The 17899-nt window shown below is 37.8% G+C and overlaps 1 protein-coding gene across 19 annotated transcripts in view; it reads left to right on the top strand.

The window, feature by feature from the left end:
• The window catches only part of PPP1R12B (protein phosphatase 1 regulatory subunit 12B), a 237868-nt gene that overhangs the window by 143388 nt on the left and 76581 nt on the right, over positions 1-17899 (top strand). For 16 of the 19 annotated variants that reach the window (XR_638984.4, XR_004179259.1, XM_009189887.4 and 13 more), the window contains 4 exons: positions 400-603; positions 2585-2774; positions 2863-2975; positions 4373-4414. Coding sequence is in view for 14 of the 19 variants with exons in the window: in XM_009189887.4 (XP_009188151.2) it covers positions 400-603; positions 2585-2774; positions 2863-2975; positions 4373-4414 (549 nt within the window). In the remaining 5 variants the exon portion in view is untranslated. Of the gene's footprint in view, positions 1-399; positions 604-2584; positions 2775-2862; positions 2976-4372; positions 4415-9469; positions 9617-17899 lie in introns of all 19 variants that reach the window. The other 3 variants (XR_638985.4, XR_638987.4, XR_638991.4) reach the window with 2 other exon arrangements.

Here is a 17899-nt window from a genome sequence, read left to right as displayed (position 1 = left end):
AAAATTTTTTTCCCAGTATCTGCTGTTTAGAGAATCTCTGTTCGTAACCATTTGATCTTGGGAGGGTAGGGACCTTTCAAATAAAGATAAGGAGAACTATTTGGTATGGAAAAAGTACATCTATAACAGGCAGACATCAATGTTGACCTATTTTCTGGAGATCAAACTAGAAAAACTAAAGTATTACATTCAAAATATACCTAGACTCAGGCCTGGGTTCTTTGTACAGTGAGATGCTTATTTTAAGCATATATTGCTTGAAGTGACCTCATTATGCATTTTGGGGGGCTTCATTTTGGTATTTGATAACTATTAGATCTTTTTGGGAATACTGCTGCTCAATCAAGAGTTATTCCATGGTTAGTGTGAATCAGCCCTGATCTTATGATATTTTCCCAGGGTGTCACCCTAACGGACCTTCAGGAAGCAGAAAGGACTTTCAGCCGGTCGAGGGCAGAGAGGCAAGCTCAGGAGCAGCCTTGTGAGAAGCCCACAGACACTGAAGGGCTTGAGGGGAGCCCTGAGAAGCATGAGCCCTCCGCAGTTCCAGCAATAGAAGCTGGGGAGGGCCAGCAGCCCTGGGGCAGGAGTCTGGATGAAGAGGTGAGCTCATTTTTGCTGGCATGTACTGTGCTAAAAGCAGGGTAATTAGTTTGGGGAGTGTCTTCTTCACTGATAGTTCAAAGGCTATGTTCTACCTTGCAATGGACAACTTACTCTGTATGGCTGTCTTTAGTTGGGAAACCTGTGTGACAAAAATTTAGAGGATGTTGGTCCTTAAATGACCATTTTTTTTTCTTCTGAGAGTTCACTGATGCTTTTGAATAAATGTCCTTCTATTCTAAAAAGAGAGATCATAGTATGACAAAATGCAAATAAAAATATAAGCATGTATTGAGTGTTTACTTTACTCAATACATGCTTACTTTATGCCAGGCACTATTTTAAGTATACTTCTTATGTATTAATGCATTTAATCCTCATAACAACCCTCTGAGGTAAATATTACTATTTCTATTTTATATATGAGGAAATTGAATCACAGAGGTTGAGGAATTTGCCCAACATTTCACATAGCCAAGAAGTGGTTAAGCCAGAGTTTGAACATAGGCAGCCTGACTCCACAGCTTGCTCTCTTAACTGCTAGTGTATTGTTTTTCAAACTCTTATAACCTAAGGGCTTACAAAGCACTCATGAGTGTCACCGTTGGGAAGGACATTTTGATTTATGTTTAATTTCTCTAGTGGAGTTGGTAGTCAGAGGTATAAGTTTATATTTAGGGTGAACATAACTCGTGGTTTATCTAAGATGGTTCCAATTATACAACTGTTGTCTTTGTGTAATTATCATTACCACTCCTTTGCACTCTCAAAAGTGTCCCAGTTTGGACAGATAAATATTATGGTCACTGTGGTTATAGAGGAAAGTAATCTCCTTCTTGCTTTGACTCTGAATGGCTAGATTCCATAAACTGAAGTTCTATTTTGTATTTTGTTTGTTTTATAAGCTACTATTTATTGAGTACCTATTACCAGCTATTCTTCTAAGCACCTAATGCACATTTTCTTATTTAATCCTCATAATCCTCTCTGAAGAAGGTGTTATCTCTGTTTTATAGATGAGGATGTTATGGCTCAGAGAAGCTAAGTAACTTATTCAAGGTCACACAGCTAGTAAGTGCTGAAGCTAGAATTTGAACAAAGATCTGTCTGACTCCAAATGTACTACATTTTATTGTATGTGTCTTTATAAATCACAAAAATGTGTACAATCTCTATGTCATAAATTTAATGTGTAGTAAGGATTTATCTATCTCTGAGTCTTCCATAAACCACGTTAAGGCTTATTGTTAGGCTCTATCTGTCCTAACTCTCAGGTTGGAAAAAAAAAAAAAAAAAAAGACAACAACAAAACAGAATTGCTTGAACCTGGGAGGTGGAGGTTGCAATGAACCAAGATCGCATCACTGCACTCCAGCCTGGGCAACAGAGCAACATTCCGTCTCAAAAAAAAAAAAAAAGAAAAAAAAAGAAAAAGAAAACAACAAAACAAAACTACAAAAAGGAAAATGGGAACTTTAGAAAGTTTCAATAAGCCTGGTTATGGCAAGCTGGTAGAGTATTCAGAACTCGGTAGGATACATTTGTTCTCTGTTCTCAGATAATCCCTACATTCTGCTGCTTAATGCTCCTGATCTTTTTGTTTCCCTACATAAACCTTGCCTTTCAGCACTCCATCTTAAAAAGGCCATCATTCTTGTTTTCATTCCAAGATCAAAGGAATTTTTTTTACACAGTTAATGCTGTGTAGTACCCTTTGGTCAATTGATGAGTAATTCGCTTGAACTGCTCTCAACATGATGGGATTCTCAGAGTAGGAGTCTAGCAGCTGTTTTTTTTCTGTCTAATTAACTGACTTTAGCTTAGTTCACTTATTGAGGACCTATTCCCAGGTACTCAATATTGATCGTCATCTACTCATAAGCCTCTTAATATAGAAAAAAAAGCATTTTGTATAATCCTGCTGTCCTTATCCTTTAGATGGACTTGACTTCTAGTATCTCATGTTGTGGATTATTTCCAGCCTATCTGTCATCGCCTGAGGTGCCCAACTCAGCCAGACAAACCCACCACGCCAGCATCTCCTTCTACATCAAGACCCTCACTCTACACCAGTTCCCACCTGCCACGGACAAATAGATTTTCAGTTCCTGATTCTGAGAGTTCAACGACTACCACAAATACTACAACTGCAAAGGAAATGGACAAAAATGGTATGTAGAGCTTCAAAAGACACAGGCCTCTCCACAGTGCACATCCCCCAGATTCTTAAAGTTCATACTTTATTTTATCTCTGGCCAGAGAATCAAGAAGCAGATTTGGATGAGCAGTATTCTAGGAGGCTGTCCGTCCGAGAGAGGAGGCGGCCCAAGGAACGACGAAGAGGTACAGGCATCAATTTCTGGACAAAGGATGTAAGTGGATTGGTGTGTGCTGAGGCATATCGTATTACTATTGGCCACCATCCTTTCAGTTGAGTTTAAAAGAAAGAGTCCTACATGGTGCCGTGAATCTTGCAGATTCTCAGGAAGTATTACTGAGGAAAAGAGAAGAAAGACCTAACTAGTGTGGGACTCATTTGGTATGTTCCTGCTAGATTGCCAGTATCTAGTACAGTGCTAAGCACATGGCAGGCACTCAGTAAATAATTGGCAAAGAATTAAAAAACTGGAAATATACAACAGCCATATAAACAAGTATAACAAGTGAATAAGCTTGTCAAGTTTTAGTAGTCCTTCCTAATATTCCCTGAATGTCATGTAGTGAGTCAACAATATCTTAATGCCACATATGAGCAGAGATTCTAACTAAATATTGTAGGAGTACTACAAGAAGTTCAAGGAACTTAAAACCTCTAAGTAATACAAGGTCACTTAGTTTTACTCTTTTGGAGAAAAAAACAGAACAAATAACATAAAATAGATGAACTTTGGCTTTCAAATAAAGACAGATATACCAATGTTTACTAACTACAAATACACATTCAGTAGTTCCATTCATCCTCTTCCATATCTTGTTTGGTACCCTTCTCATTCAACCTTGTTATTGGCATTTTAAAGAACAAGTGGCCAGTAACTTGGACAAGAGGACCCTGCCTACCAATGACTCATTTGAAAATTGGACAAACTTTATTCAGTGAGACAAGAAATGAGACAGTAATAGTCATCTATTATAAATTATTTTTAGATAAAAGTATTTTATTGTTATAGGGCCAAATTGATAAGTATTGACAAAGATGAAATTAAGTCTGTCTGTCTGCCGTCTGTCTTAAAGATATCCCTTTTCCGGTCGGGCACGGTGGCTCACGCCTGTAATCCCAGCACTTTGGGAGGCTGAGGCGGGCGGATCACCAGGTCAGGAGATTGAGACTATCCTGGCTAATACGGTGAAACCCTGTCTCTACTAAAAATACAAAAAATTAGCCGGGTGTGGTGGCAGGTGCCTGTAGTCCCAGCTACTTAGGAGGCTGAGGCAGGAGAATGGTGTGAACCCGGGAGGCAGAGCTTGCAGTGAGCCAAGATCGGGCCACTGCACTCCAGCCTGGGCTATAGAGTGAGACTCCGTCTCAAAAAAAAAAAAAATCCCTTTTCCAATTGTGGTCTATTTGACTTTTTAGACTACAGGTGACATTTCTAAATTGCCTGCCTGTGATGGCTGTGAAAAGTAGCAGTAACAGAGCATCACTTGGAAGTCAATTCTCATTGCCCATGTTTGAAATGCCAAGATGCATAATTGATGGGATCTGACCTTGTTGCTTTCAAGGATGTCTGTGACGATGAGCCTCTTGATTTTCTTCCTTTTTCTTTTTTAGGAGGATGAAACTGATGGCTCTGAAGAGGTCAAAGAAACATGGGTAAGTGACAAACCAGTGAGGCATGTCTCTTGAGAGCACAGTCTTGCTCTTGTATATAATTTTAGTAGAAGAAAGGGCAAGACTTATGCAGATTTTAGTTGAGAGGGAGTTTGGAGATAGACATTCCTCTAAGAGATGGGGGCAGGTGTTAGTTTGTGGTACTGTTTTCTCATGTGGTATAACAACGCCTGTGCTCTTGAACCAGTTTCCTACATTTTTCTTTGCCTGCTGCCAATCTTTCACCCTGTTATAGGAGCCATCATTTTCTCTCTTCTGAGTATGTTATTGGATTATATGAAATACTTTGAAATCTTTGAATGAAAAGTGATACCAGTTCCTTTTTGGATCCACACTAATAGAGAGGGACATAAATGTGGAGAATGTAAAACATCAGACAGTCCCCAAGTCATTTATATTTGACTTTGAGATAAGATTAAACATCTGGCATCTTATATGACTCTGACCTTTTAAGGCCTGACATCCAACTCTTCCCTGCAGTGAAAGGCCTAAGTTCAGCTTTTCCGAAGATACTCCAGGCTCCTGTAAGCCACTCAGACATGATTGGTGGTGGTTTTCTTTTCAGTACTGTTTTCCAAGAAGGAAGGAAATTGGTTTTGACTAAATTATTTGAAATACACATGCTTTTCTATTGAAATTAAGTAAAAAGATGACCTTTTTGTATCCTGCAACTTACGGGAAGTATGTTCTCAGAGTATATTTAATAACCTATACTGAAAATTAACATCTAACTCATCATTAGCAGAGAAGATATAAATAATATACTGTCATTTAACTGCCTATATTTTTGTCTAGATCCAAAACAGACAATAGTAGCCTTCCAGAAAGTAGTGTCTTTAATGACTAATGGTGACATAGGTGAGAATTGCCTGTCCTTGGTTGAAGCTGGGGCTACTTCATAAAGGCAAGCTGTGTGGTGTGGAAATAGTATATAGAGGTTCCTTGGAGCAAGAGTGTGTGCATGTGTGTATGTGTATAAATTACAGCAATTCTTAGTTTCTTCAAAGGGCTTGGAAAGGCTTTTGGAGGTAGGAAGAGTGAATACAGGAAAGTTCCTTTGGGGAATTATAACTCTAAAGAATATGTAACTCAGGAAATATAACTCAGAAGATCTGAGTTATAGATTATAGAGTACTGAAATGGAACATTATCCATACAGAATTACATAGGCCATTTAAATCCAGGGAATTGCAAAAGGGAAGTTTTTGTTGTCTAAGAATGTCTTTTGCCAGTGAAAATTCTTTTCTCTACTTTTCTAATCTTCTTGGCAGTGGAAAATCCTAGCCTACAGGGTACCAAGTAAGGAAAATTAAGATGATCTTGATCTTAATCTTGATCTCTAGGAAGCAGTACTTCCTAGAGAATTTTACTTTAGGACTGTTGACTTGAAAGTATGAAGAAAAGCAGAGACTGTTGCAGTTTGATGTGAAAGGCATTTGTCAGACTAAAAATACTCCACACATCCAATTGCATAAGGCATTTACTAGTGTTTACCATGTGTCAAGAAAACAACAATGTGAATCAAAAAGAATAAACAGCCCAGTATCTCTGGACTGGTACATTTGAATTTATGCAGGTAAGCTAGGGATTGCTATAAGAAATATATTCCAAGTTCCAATCTCCAGCCTCGCCAATAGTGCAGAAAGAAAGGCTGATAATGAATCAGCATAGAGTGAGGCATCCTTTTTGTCAAAGTCTTATATTTGCTTGTTTCGTTTATTTCAGTTAAATTTCTTAACTGTTTTTCTCCCTTGAGCCCTCTCTCCTAATGCTAGCAGGCATGATGCCGTTATCTATATGGGCCTACAGAGCCACATGCCTCATCATGACCCAGTGTAAATTCCTACATTTCTACCTCAAGACAATCAGTAGTATCTTATGACCACCTCTCTACCCTAAATCCATTTTCATCCATCAGGCAGTACAGTTTACTCAGCTCTGCAACAACAAATGAGCCAGTCAGAGTGGGGGGCATTCTATTGAAATGGTGCTGGTAACTAATCAGCATGGATACAGTTGAGAAGCCAGGGCAGCTCTTTCCTTTTTTGGTTTTTGGTTCAATAAAACTATATCTGCTATTGAGGTCATGCCGACTTCCTTCTCTTCCCTAGCCCACTCCTTAAGAGTGATAGTATCTATTATTTTTAAAGTTATCTCTTCCCAAGACTCTAATAAATCTTTTTTTTTAACTGAAATATAATTTACAATTAATGCACAGATTTTAAATATAGTGTTTCCTAGGTTTTGACACTTCTATGTACCAGCATAACCACTACCCAAATCAAGATACAGAACTTTTCCATCACCTTAAAACATTTCATCATTAATGCTCAAGAATAAGCAATACTAATTTATGGTGATAGAAATCAGAAGAGTGGTTGCCTCTCAGGACAGAGAATTGAATGGAAAAGATAGAAATCAACCAGCAATAATGTTTAATTTTTTTTTTGAGACAGGGTCTTGCTCTTTCACCCAGGCTGGAATGCAGTGGTGCAGTCATGGCTCACTGTGGCCTCAACCTCCCAGGCTCAAGTGATCCTACTACCTCAGCGTCCCAAGTAGCTGGGACTACAGGTGCAAGCCACCACGCCCAGCTAATTTTTGGAGTTTTTCTAGAGACGGGGTTTCACCATGTTGCCCAGGCTGGTCTCGAATTCCTGGGCTCAAACAATCCTCCTGCCTTGGCCTCCCAAAATGTTGGGATTATAGGCATGAGCCACAATGCCCAGCCAATAATATTTAATTTTAATGCTAGAAAGGAAGCTTTAATGGTTATTATCTTTATCTTATGCCTCCAGTCAGAGTTAGACCTAAATGATTCAAAATACCTATGGTTTTTTTCCCCCTCTTCCTAAAGATTTCAAAAGATTGTTTAATACTTCACTTATATAGCAGTGACAACAGCATGGTTTAGGAGACCTTTCTGTTGTTTAAACTGAATCTCTATTGAGGTCATTGAAGTTCGTTTCCTTTTTTATATAACAAGAAAAATGTAACCAACATTTATGTACAGGTAAGATATATGGTCAGGAATGGCCATAATGTTTGCTGTCAATAGAATATTTGGTGAGGGAAATGCAAATCAAAACCACAATGAAATAGATCATCTGATCTCTTAGAATGGCTGTTATCAAAAAGACAAAAAATAACAAAACCTAGTGAGGATGTAGAGAAAAAGAAACTCTTAATACACTATTGGTGGGAATATAAATTATTGTAGCCATTATGGAAAACAGTATGGAGGTTCCTCAAAAACTAAAAATTGAACTACCATATGATTCAGCAGTCCCACTACTGGGTATTTATCCAGAGGAAAGAAAAACAGTGTATCAAAGAGATGATGCTCCCTGGTGGTCTAGTGGTTAGGATTTGGTGCTCTTGCTCTCTCTCATGCTCTGTCTCTCTCCCGCTCTTTCTCTCTCTCAGTCTCACTCTCTCTGTGTCTTTCAAAGAGATATCTGCACCCCTATGTTTATTGCAGCACTATTCACAATAGCCAGGACATGGAATCAACCTAAATGTCCATTAATAAATGAATAGATAAATTAAGTGTGGTATATGTACATAGTGGAATACTATTTAGCCATAAAGAAAACTGAAATTATGTCATTCACAGCAACATGAATGATCCTGGAAGCCACTGTGTTAGGTGAAATAAGTCAGTCACAGAAAAATAAATACCTCATGTTCTCACTCATATGTAGGATCTTAAAAAGTTGAGCTCATGGAAGTAGAGAGTAGGATTATGGTTACTGGAGTCTGGAAAAGGGGGACAGTCAGAGGTTGGTTAACAGATATAAAATTACAGGTAGGGGAATAAGTTCTAGTGTTCTGTAGCACTAAAGGGTGAATATACTTAATTTATTGTATATTTTCAAATATTTAGAAGAGAGGATTTTTAATGTTTCCAACACAAAGAAATTATTTTTGGTGATAGATATGCTGATTACCTTGATTTGATCATTACATATTGCATATATGTATTGAGATATCACTTTGTACCACATAAATACATACTATTATAATGCATCAATTTAAAATTTTTCAGAAGAGAGTATGTGATAGACTAGTCATGCATTGCTATGCTGGGGACAGCAAGGAACATGCTTAGAAGGCTGGGGACCCTACTTAAGCCCAACATAGTACATAATTTTAGTCCGAACCCATCCCCATTGGTAAATCCATGCACCAGTGAAACTAACATGAATATTTAAAATTGGCATCTTAGCACCTGCTTGACAGATGTGTTTAAAAACAATTCTGTTTTGTTTATCCACATTAGGTATATGACAGTCTCTGAGAATCTTAATAGATCCTTTGTCTTTCTAAATAAAAAATAATCTGCATCTTAATTTGAGGAATAGGGTTATTCTAATTACATCTGAAAATGCTTTTATATTCAGCAGTGTGTTTGCTGTTTTTTTTACTATAGTAGTAATCACATAGAATGTTTGCCCTGGAGGGAACAAGCATAGGTACACCACAGAAGGTAATGACCATTGGATTATTTCCATCTTTTTTAACCTGCATCTTTGGCCTGGATTCCATTTTCTTTACATTGAATTTTATCTATTGCTTTCTTACTGTTTTCCCTGTTTACTCTGGAGCTGTTTTCCAAGCCAATCCTGTTGTATAATTGAATTTATCACTAGAGGGCACAAGTGGTCAACAGAAAAGATGTTGGTGCACAGGCAGAATGGTGCCCTAAAGAAGCTGAGCAAAAGACAAATTGCTTTTGTTTTAAAGGAATTGTTGAAAGACCCAGTTCAATGTAGTAAAGGTACTTGCCTCCCAGCTTTTGGTATCATAGGATTGGAAGAGAATCTAGAGATATCTTGGGTTAGGAACCTCATTTTACAGTTAAGAAAACTGAGGCCCAGAGAAATTAAGAATTATTTGGGCATGATATCTCTGCTAGGTGAGCAACCTATACCTTTTTTCAGGGAACCTCTTTGTTTTACTATAGTGAGGCAAACCTGAAATTAGGACTTGTATCCTTTTTTATTCCCTATTCATCCATTTGGTTTTTTTACTCAGCAGGTTACATGTTCGAATTGACTTGCTAGTAGCATCTCACCTCCCTGAGTGAAGGAACGTCTTCTTGAAGGACAACTTAAAAGCCTACTCAGAGTATCAAGATTCAGTGGGTAGAGCATCAGCATTCTTCTGCTGTCCTTGACATAGGTGGGTAGTTATGTATGTCAGGAAGTAAGACTTTTCATACTTTTCTTTTCCCCTAGAATCTCTGTTGCTTTTAGATGAAACAGGTGGCACTCAATCTGAACAAAATCACTGAAACCTTACCCTAAAAGTTAGCAATGTAGCTGTCCCCATCCAGAATGCAACCAGTAGGTCTGGATTACTAATCATCCCTCAAAACTCATTGGTAAAGGAGATAGTACTAAAGAGTTACTAAATCATAGATATCAAGGTACCTGCCTCAGATAACTGGGGGTATGCTAGTGGAGAGATCTCTTGGTAAAAGTCTTCTAAAAGAGGTAAGCAATCAAATACAAGGTTTTCAAACTAAATAAAAGAACACAATTGGAATTTGCTAGGAGAGCTGAGTTTTGAACTTTAACAGAAAACAGATGCCCTAGAAATATACCAAAAGCCACTAAATGCATTTTCCATATTGTCCTGCCTTTACTTTCGTAAGCATCTTAATTCAACAAGTGCTTTTAACTGCCTATTATGATCAAGCACTTTTCTAGATTTGGGGATGCAACAATGAGCAAACAGCCCTGCTTTTATGGAATTTACATTCTAGTGGGGGAGACAGACTATAAAATAAATATGTAAATTAAATATTATGTTAAAAGGTGATATGTACTATGGAAAAACCATATAGAGTAGACTAAGGAGGAATCAGAAGTGCCAACATGAAAGGAGGATGACATTATAAGTAGGGTGGTCAGGATAGGCCTAACCAAGAAAATATGATTTAAGCCTAGACTTCAAGGAAGCAAGGTGGGAAACTATGTAGACATGTGGGGGTACAGTGTTATGGACAGAGGGAACAACAACTGCAAAGACCCTAAGACAGGTGTCTGGCATGCCTGAAGACAGGTTAAAAAAAAGAAAAAAAATCAGTGTGGCTAAAGTGGAATGTGCAAGAAGGCCAAATGGCATAGACTGATAAGTTATTATAAGAACTTTGGCTTTTGTAGTTTTGAGCAGAAGAGTGACATGATTATACTTATATTTTAAAGGATCACTGCCTGCTATTTTGGAGAATGTACTCTGAGAAGACATTAGCGGAAGCAGGGACATCAGTTAGGAGGCCATTATAATGCAACAATCCAGGGGAAAACAGATGGTGGTTTATACCAGGAGAATAGCAGGCAGTAAAGATGCTGAGAAGTTGTCATATTCAGAATGTATTTTGAAGTTAGAACCAATGAGATTTGCTATTTTCTTGGATATCAGGTGAGAAAACAGAAGGTTGTCAAGGTTGACACTAAGACTTTTTAGCTAAGGCAACTAAAAGCATGGAATTTTATTAACTGAAATGGAGAATACTGCAGGAAGAATACATTTGGTGGGGGGACAGTAGGCATTTGGTTTTGGTTTTAGAATTGTTAAATCTAATAAATCTGATTGACATGTTTCCACATGGAAATGTCAAGAGGACAGTTAGATGTAGGAATCTGGAATTCAGGATTAAGGACCAGGCTGGAACTATGTCTTGGATATCAGTAAACCTAAAGATTGCATTTTAAAACCATGAGATTGAATGTGACCACCAAGAGAATGAATGTAGACAGAGAAGAGGCTGAAAGAGCCCTGGTGCACTCCGAAATTCAAAGTGAGGAGAAGTGGAAGAATCAGCAAAGGAAACTGAGCAATCCTGGTACCTGACCCTGTGAATATGGATGTAGTTTCCGCCTTTTCCCAAAACAAAATCAAACAAAACACATGGAACAATAGGCAGTTTTATCATTGTTCTTATTTTACTTCTTTTTTCAAGGGCTATTTCCCATGAAATCTGCTCAGTCTATTTCTAAATGGGCTATGCAGTGGTATAGGAGAGCTGGACATTCCAGAGCATCTTCTGGCGTCTTTTGAACTAGAAATTGCTTCCTTTCTGCAACGTTGTCTAGAGGCCTTTGAAGTCCAGGGATGTCATAAGACTCTTCTTACTCTTCTTACTACATCAGAGGGATTCTATTGATTACCATGTCTCCAAATGATCTGTTAACTTACCTCTTGGTCTCCTTTGCCAAATTTTCTTCAGCTCTATTACATCTTTGAGTAACTGTCACTTGCAGTTAAGAAGACTCTTGGGACCAGCCATGGTGACTCATGCCTGTAATCCCAGCACTTTGGGAGGCCGAGGCAGATGGACCAATTGAGGTCAGGAGTTCAAGACCAGCCTGGCCAACATAGTGAAACACCATCTCTACTAAAAATATAAAAATTAGCTGGGTGTGATGGTGCCTGCCCGTAATCCCAGCTACTCGGGAGGCTGAGGCATGAGAATCGCTTGAACCTGGGAGGTGGAGGTTGCAGTGAGCCAAGATCACACCACTGCACATCAGCCTGGGCAACAGAGCGAGACCCTGTCCCCCCACAAAAAAAGACTCTTGGAAAAACTTTTATTAGAAATAAAACACCTAACACGTAGAGATGTTACTGTATATTAAAATTTGATTTATTAATAGCTCTAGGGTGGCTAGAATGACAGTTATAGACTAAATTTAAAGCTAAAAAATACTTTAAAGGCCACCTAGTTAACACTGTCATTTTGAAGTTAACCGCTCGGGCCCAGGAGGTGTGGAGGTTAAGTACCTTGCTAGTATCACAGAGTCGTAGTCCTAGTGCACAGCTGTTGCACTACCTTCAAAATTTGTATCTTTATATGTGTTATATCTCTTATATCATACCACATACTGTTATGACAAGTAATATGGCATAATAGTTAAGAGTGCAGACCCAGGAGCTAGACTCCCTGCGTTTAACCCCAGCTTAACCATTTAACTATTTTGGATAGGTTATTTAACCTTTCTGTGCCTCGGTTTCCTCATCTGTAAAGTAGGGATTGTGATAGTCTGCCTCTTAGCATCGTGAAATGAAAATGAGCTAATACATTTAAATAGAGATAATTACTATCCATTTAAATTATTTTCCAGATCTCTAAGTTCCTACATCTGGATGAGAGCAAGGCTTTTGGAATACTTTTTTTGGCCTTAGGATCATGTGATTTTGAAGTTATTAATTTATCCTTAAAGAGTGGATTATTTGGAGAGTCACAGAAGTAGCCCCAAATCCTCTATAACTCCAACATGTGTTCTGACATATAACTGAAGAATTTTGAGGAATAAATTTTAAAGGAGATTGCTGAAGTAGGGAGAAAGAAATGAGTAGAAAGGAAAGGAACAAGAACTAAATGTTTCAAATGCTGTTTGGAACCTGTTGAGCATCTGATCAAGTCAAGTCCCTGCAGCTTCTTTGTCAAGCAAGCAGGCTTTCATTTTTATGGCCTAAATAACCCATCCCATTTATGCTTCTTTGCCAGTCCTTCCAACAGTCCTAGTTTCAGAGATCTTTACTATTTTTTCCCACCTTCTTTCTTTGAGTAAATAGCAACCCTTTTTCTCCAATGTTTCACAGCGTTGCTTCTGGCTATTTGCTGGATCCTTTCTGTTGAGCAGAATTTTTTAACCTTGTTACTTAATCTTGTGAAGCCCGTTTATCTGCTGGAGGGTATCCAGCAACTTTCTGTCCACTCTCCACCACCAGTCAGTATTTTTGCCATTCTCCTTTTAGGTAAAATCCTAAGTCTGTTTTGTTTTCCTCTCTCTCTGGGGCCCGATTGCCTAATATGGTAAGGTATTTCCCAGACAAGATTGCACTGTGGAGTTAGAACAACAGTTTGACTAAGTTTAAAGACACGGTAGGTGAGCTATCTAATAGTTATTTATGTAGTAAAGTAATATTTTTTTTTGCAGTATATTACATAACCACCAAGATCTATTTTTAAAGCAAGCCTCTGTTGCTTTTAACAGACTTAAAGAGATAATAAAATATAGATTTTTCTCCTCTCAACCTGTTTAATCTTTAGGCAGATTTTTTTTTTTAAAGAAAGGAAAAGATAGCTCTTCCCCAGAATGAGAGGGTTTTGAGAAGTCTGAGAAATTTGATAACATGATAATGTTCATAAGGATATAAAAGTAAGGGTAAACTGAATAAGCAATGGCTGTTATAAACAGTCCTGTGGTAGCCAGCCTCTGGGAATTGGCAGGCATTCCACATATAGAAAAGCAAGCTGTCCTGGATTTCTGCAATTTATGACAATGGGCAGTCCCAGGGAAAAAGACAGAGGTTGAGAAATGGCAGCCAACCAATTCTGTATGTGGGAAGCTGCCTGTTATCCAGCGTGCACTGAAGAATCTTCTCTAGAGGTTGACTCCATGTTGGCCTCGAAGGATCTTTCCTCTCACTGTACATTTGCTCTTGCTTTGCAACTATAGTTTCTTAAAATACTGCAGATGCTGTGATTTTCTATATATGGGTTGTGTCTTGCTGTAGCCCAAGCTGTATAAACCATCTTAAGAACAAAGTTTCTTTTGGCATCTTCCTTTTATGGACTCTATTAATTTTAGGTCGTGCTGTTACCCAGGAAATCTCAGTAATCAAAGCTCACATGTATTCCTTTGAGACCCTGTAATTTTTGGACCTAGTGTCCCATTACATCAGTGAATTCTGCTTTAATCATAAATCTTTTTTAAGATAGAATAAATTGATCTTTGAGGTATCTGTTTGGACTTCTGTCATGCATCTCATCCAAAGATGTGAAAGGTTTATCCGACTACTAAGGATAGTAAATTTCTTGACCTTTCTTTTTTTGATTTCTTCTTCTGCCTCCAACTGCTTTCAAGATATTAGTTTGTGTTAGTGACTTGACCTTATGTCTTTTTATTAGAGGAACGCAGATGAGCTTAAAACTCTGCTGGAGCTTTAAAAAAAAAAAAGATTGTAAAAGATAGTAAATTTCATTAAAGAAAATTCATGAAGTATAGAAAAATATAAAGCAGTAGCTCTCAAAAGCAGCAGGAGAATTGCTAGAGGAGGTTGTAAAAATTCATAGAGCTACTTCCAGGGAATACAGTGATGGGGGATGTTCTACATGTATTAAGTGGAAAGCGTGAGAGATGCTAGATATCCTAAAATGCCCCATATCAAACAAGTATCCTGAAGCTTGCTTGACTTTTGACTGTCTCCCTTGACAGTCATAGATGAAAACCTATCGGTTATCTGAGTCTAAAACCAAACTTGATTTTATGTATAAGCTCATTTTTGATGGTGGGGAGGAACACAGTTCTAAAAATTCAACCACCATGTAAATGAGGAGAAACTGCTCTTAGTTTTATTTATCCCTGACAGCAATGCCACTTATATAATGAGTACATCATGCTACACGTTCTGTAGATCTGCATTTAACCTCTGCCTTCATGATAATTATATGATGCATCCAAATCTCTGACTGATTCTTTATGCCTCCTAGTTTACAGGCCCAAGCATTAACACATCAAAATGCATATTTTATTATAAAGTGCTTTGCTTTTATTTCTTCTTCATATTATGTTACTATTTTTTAATGATTTTAGGTAAGTTTTATATCAGTGATTTTTATTTCAGGATAGTAAGGGGGTGTTAAAAATATTTGTTATGAAAAGGGATTGTTTCAGCTATAAAAGCTAAGAAAAAATTGTCCATAACCATCCGTAACCATATTTTTCAGAAGAAATTATTAACATTCTAGTGAATTTCCTGCTGTTATTTTTCCAAAGTTTTTCTTTTTAAAAAACATATTCAAAACCAACTAATGACATTTTTTAGAAAAGGATTGTTGTCAACTTGAGCATTCCTGGGACACCATCATTACTATGATGACAATTTTATAAGGTTATCTTCAAAGCACTTGGGTTCAACTCTTTTATCAAAGTAGTCCTATGATGGCTTTGATCATAGACAGCCTCCAGGAATAATTGTTTCTCTTTCCGTTGGAGTCTAAGGGTTACCTCGGTTACAGAAGTATTCATTTCTCCTGTTGATAGCATGGCTGGAGAGCCTTAACCATGGCTTAGGCTTAGTTAATGTTAGAGTTGTAGCCCCATGATTGAGGTAGAAAGCTTGATGAAGGATTTGAAGTCCTTTTTCAGCAAATGGAGTGTTTATAGATTTGCCCCAGCAGGAACGTTGAGCTTAAGGCACTAACAGACATTACCTTTAAAAGTGTTATTTTGGTAGAATCTCAAAGGTAGGATAGTTGGACTACCTATCCCAAGCTGTGAAGCTTCCTGTATAAAGCTTGTAAAAATGTAAAGATGAATGGCCACAACCTCCTAGTTTTAATTTTTCTCCATACTGTCTCAGTCTTCAGTAAAGCAAGTTCAAGAATCAGATAGCAGCCATTTAGTGACATGAATCTCTTCATAGAGAAACCATAGTTTTGTAACCTAGTATGATCCTTTAAGGTACATAAACGTTCACACAGATGTGCCTTCATAGAATATGTACTTTTAAAAAACTCTTGACTTTTTTATACTTTAAATTTTTAAAAATCTTTTATTACAACCTGAACTCTTACACCTTAAACTATGTCAGTATTATTGGCTACCAAGAGGAAAGCAGGGAAGTTTTAAAAATCTGTTGACAAATTAATATGTAGCATAATACATAATACAAGTACTTATTATGGCCTTGGAGCTTACAGCTCTTGTTATGTTTCTAAAAGTTTTTTCAGGTAACAGAAGCATTTTAAGAGGCAAACAACATGTTTGAGTATTACATCACCAAATAAAACATTGTATACTTTATGATGGCATTTTAGGAGTTGGAGGACTTTCAAAAGTGATATGCCAAATGGGTGAAACATGGGGCTGTTAATGGTGGCTGAATGCTATATTTCTAATTTCTCCAAATGTCTGGTATAGCTACTACTTGCTGGCTGTTGTGAAGAGTCAACACTCTGCCTTTCTGAGGCTGATAGAGAAAGCAGATGTTTATACCTATTCTCCAGCAGTACGTGTTGGGGGTGGGACAGTGGTAGCAGCCTCACTTCATCTTTGGCACGTAATGCTCTAGGTCAGCAAACTTTTTATGAAAAGGGCGTTATAGTAAATATTTTCCACTTTGCTGGCCACGTAATCTGTTGCAATGACTCAACTCCACTGTTATAATGGGAAAGCAGCCATAGATAATATGTAACTAAATGGGAGTGACTATATTCCAATAAAACTTTATTTACAAAAGCAGGCTGGTGGACTGGATTTGGCCTGCAGGCCACACTGCAGTTTGCTGGCCTCTGCTGTAGGTTACTGATACAGAAAGTATTTGCTAATGTCCAAATGTCAATTTTCTCTCATCCAAGCACTTCTCTGGTAACTCAGCATTGTGCCAATTCCCCTGATTCTTTGTTATCAGCAACAGTTTGTGGGGGAACATCATGTGTTGAGAGGGATAAATGTTGTTTGGGACAGCATTAATGAGTTTTGGTCATGCAGCAGGAAGCAAGCTGTAAAGCTTCCTGAATGAGAAAGTGAAGGAAAGAAGGGGAGTTGCTTCCATGTCTTTTTAAATATAGTCTGTTATGTTTCAGTTCATTACCTTTTGAGGAGAAAGGCTGAAATGGTTCTCCCAGCGTGTCCCTATCTGTTTTTCTCATCTGATCCTATTCCTTCTTACTTCTCAAGGACCAATCTTTGAGGTTAGCTAAGATTACAGTTGGGAATATATAATCACTTAATACTTGAAATTCAGCTTTTGTAGACTGACCATAAGTAAGTTTGCCTTTGAAGCTCACAGGTTCTTGGAAGAGTGCCTGTCAGAAGATTGTTAGTTGCTGTCATTCACTTTAATTTAAGCTTGTTGTCATTTGAATTCCTTAGTTAGGAGTAGATTATGGAATTTACTAGTCTTTTTGCCTTGTCAACACTTAGTCTGCTGAATATGTGCGGGAAAAACATTTTGGGGATTAGTGGAGGGGATGACAGAAATCTTCACAGTGATAACCCTGTGCTTGCTTGAAATGATAGTTAAGAGGGGTGGATCTGGGGGAAGAGAAGCTGAAATCCTGATTCTTCAGCAATTTTAAGGGAAAAAAGTGATGAAAACCGACATTAATATGTCACAGTAAAGGCTCATATAAGGTGTGGGAATTGAGCATGGGATGGCATAATTAATTTTGTGCCAAGTGAACAAAATCAGATCCTTTCTTGAGAATAAATGTTCACACAGATGTGCCTTAATAGAATATGTACTTTTAAAAGCTCCATATATGACATGTTGTGTGAGAAGGCCTCTCTTAGATCACTGGTGACCTCTAGTACTTTGGAATACAACTAATGAAATATTATTCAGGCAGTTTATGTATCATTTCTGGAGTTCTTGACTTAGAGCTAAGGGCATGTATAGATATTGATATCTAGCAAGCTGAGCCATTTTCAATTATAATAACCTAAT

Source organism: Papio anubis, chromosome 1 (genome assembly GCF_008728515.1).
Source record: "Papio anubis isolate 15944 chromosome 1, Panubis1.0, whole genome shotgun sequence".
Classification (NCBI taxonomy): Eukaryota; Metazoa; Chordata; class Mammalia; order Primates; family Cercopithecidae; genus Papio; species Papio anubis.
This window is presented reverse-complemented; position numbering and strand designations above follow the sequence as displayed.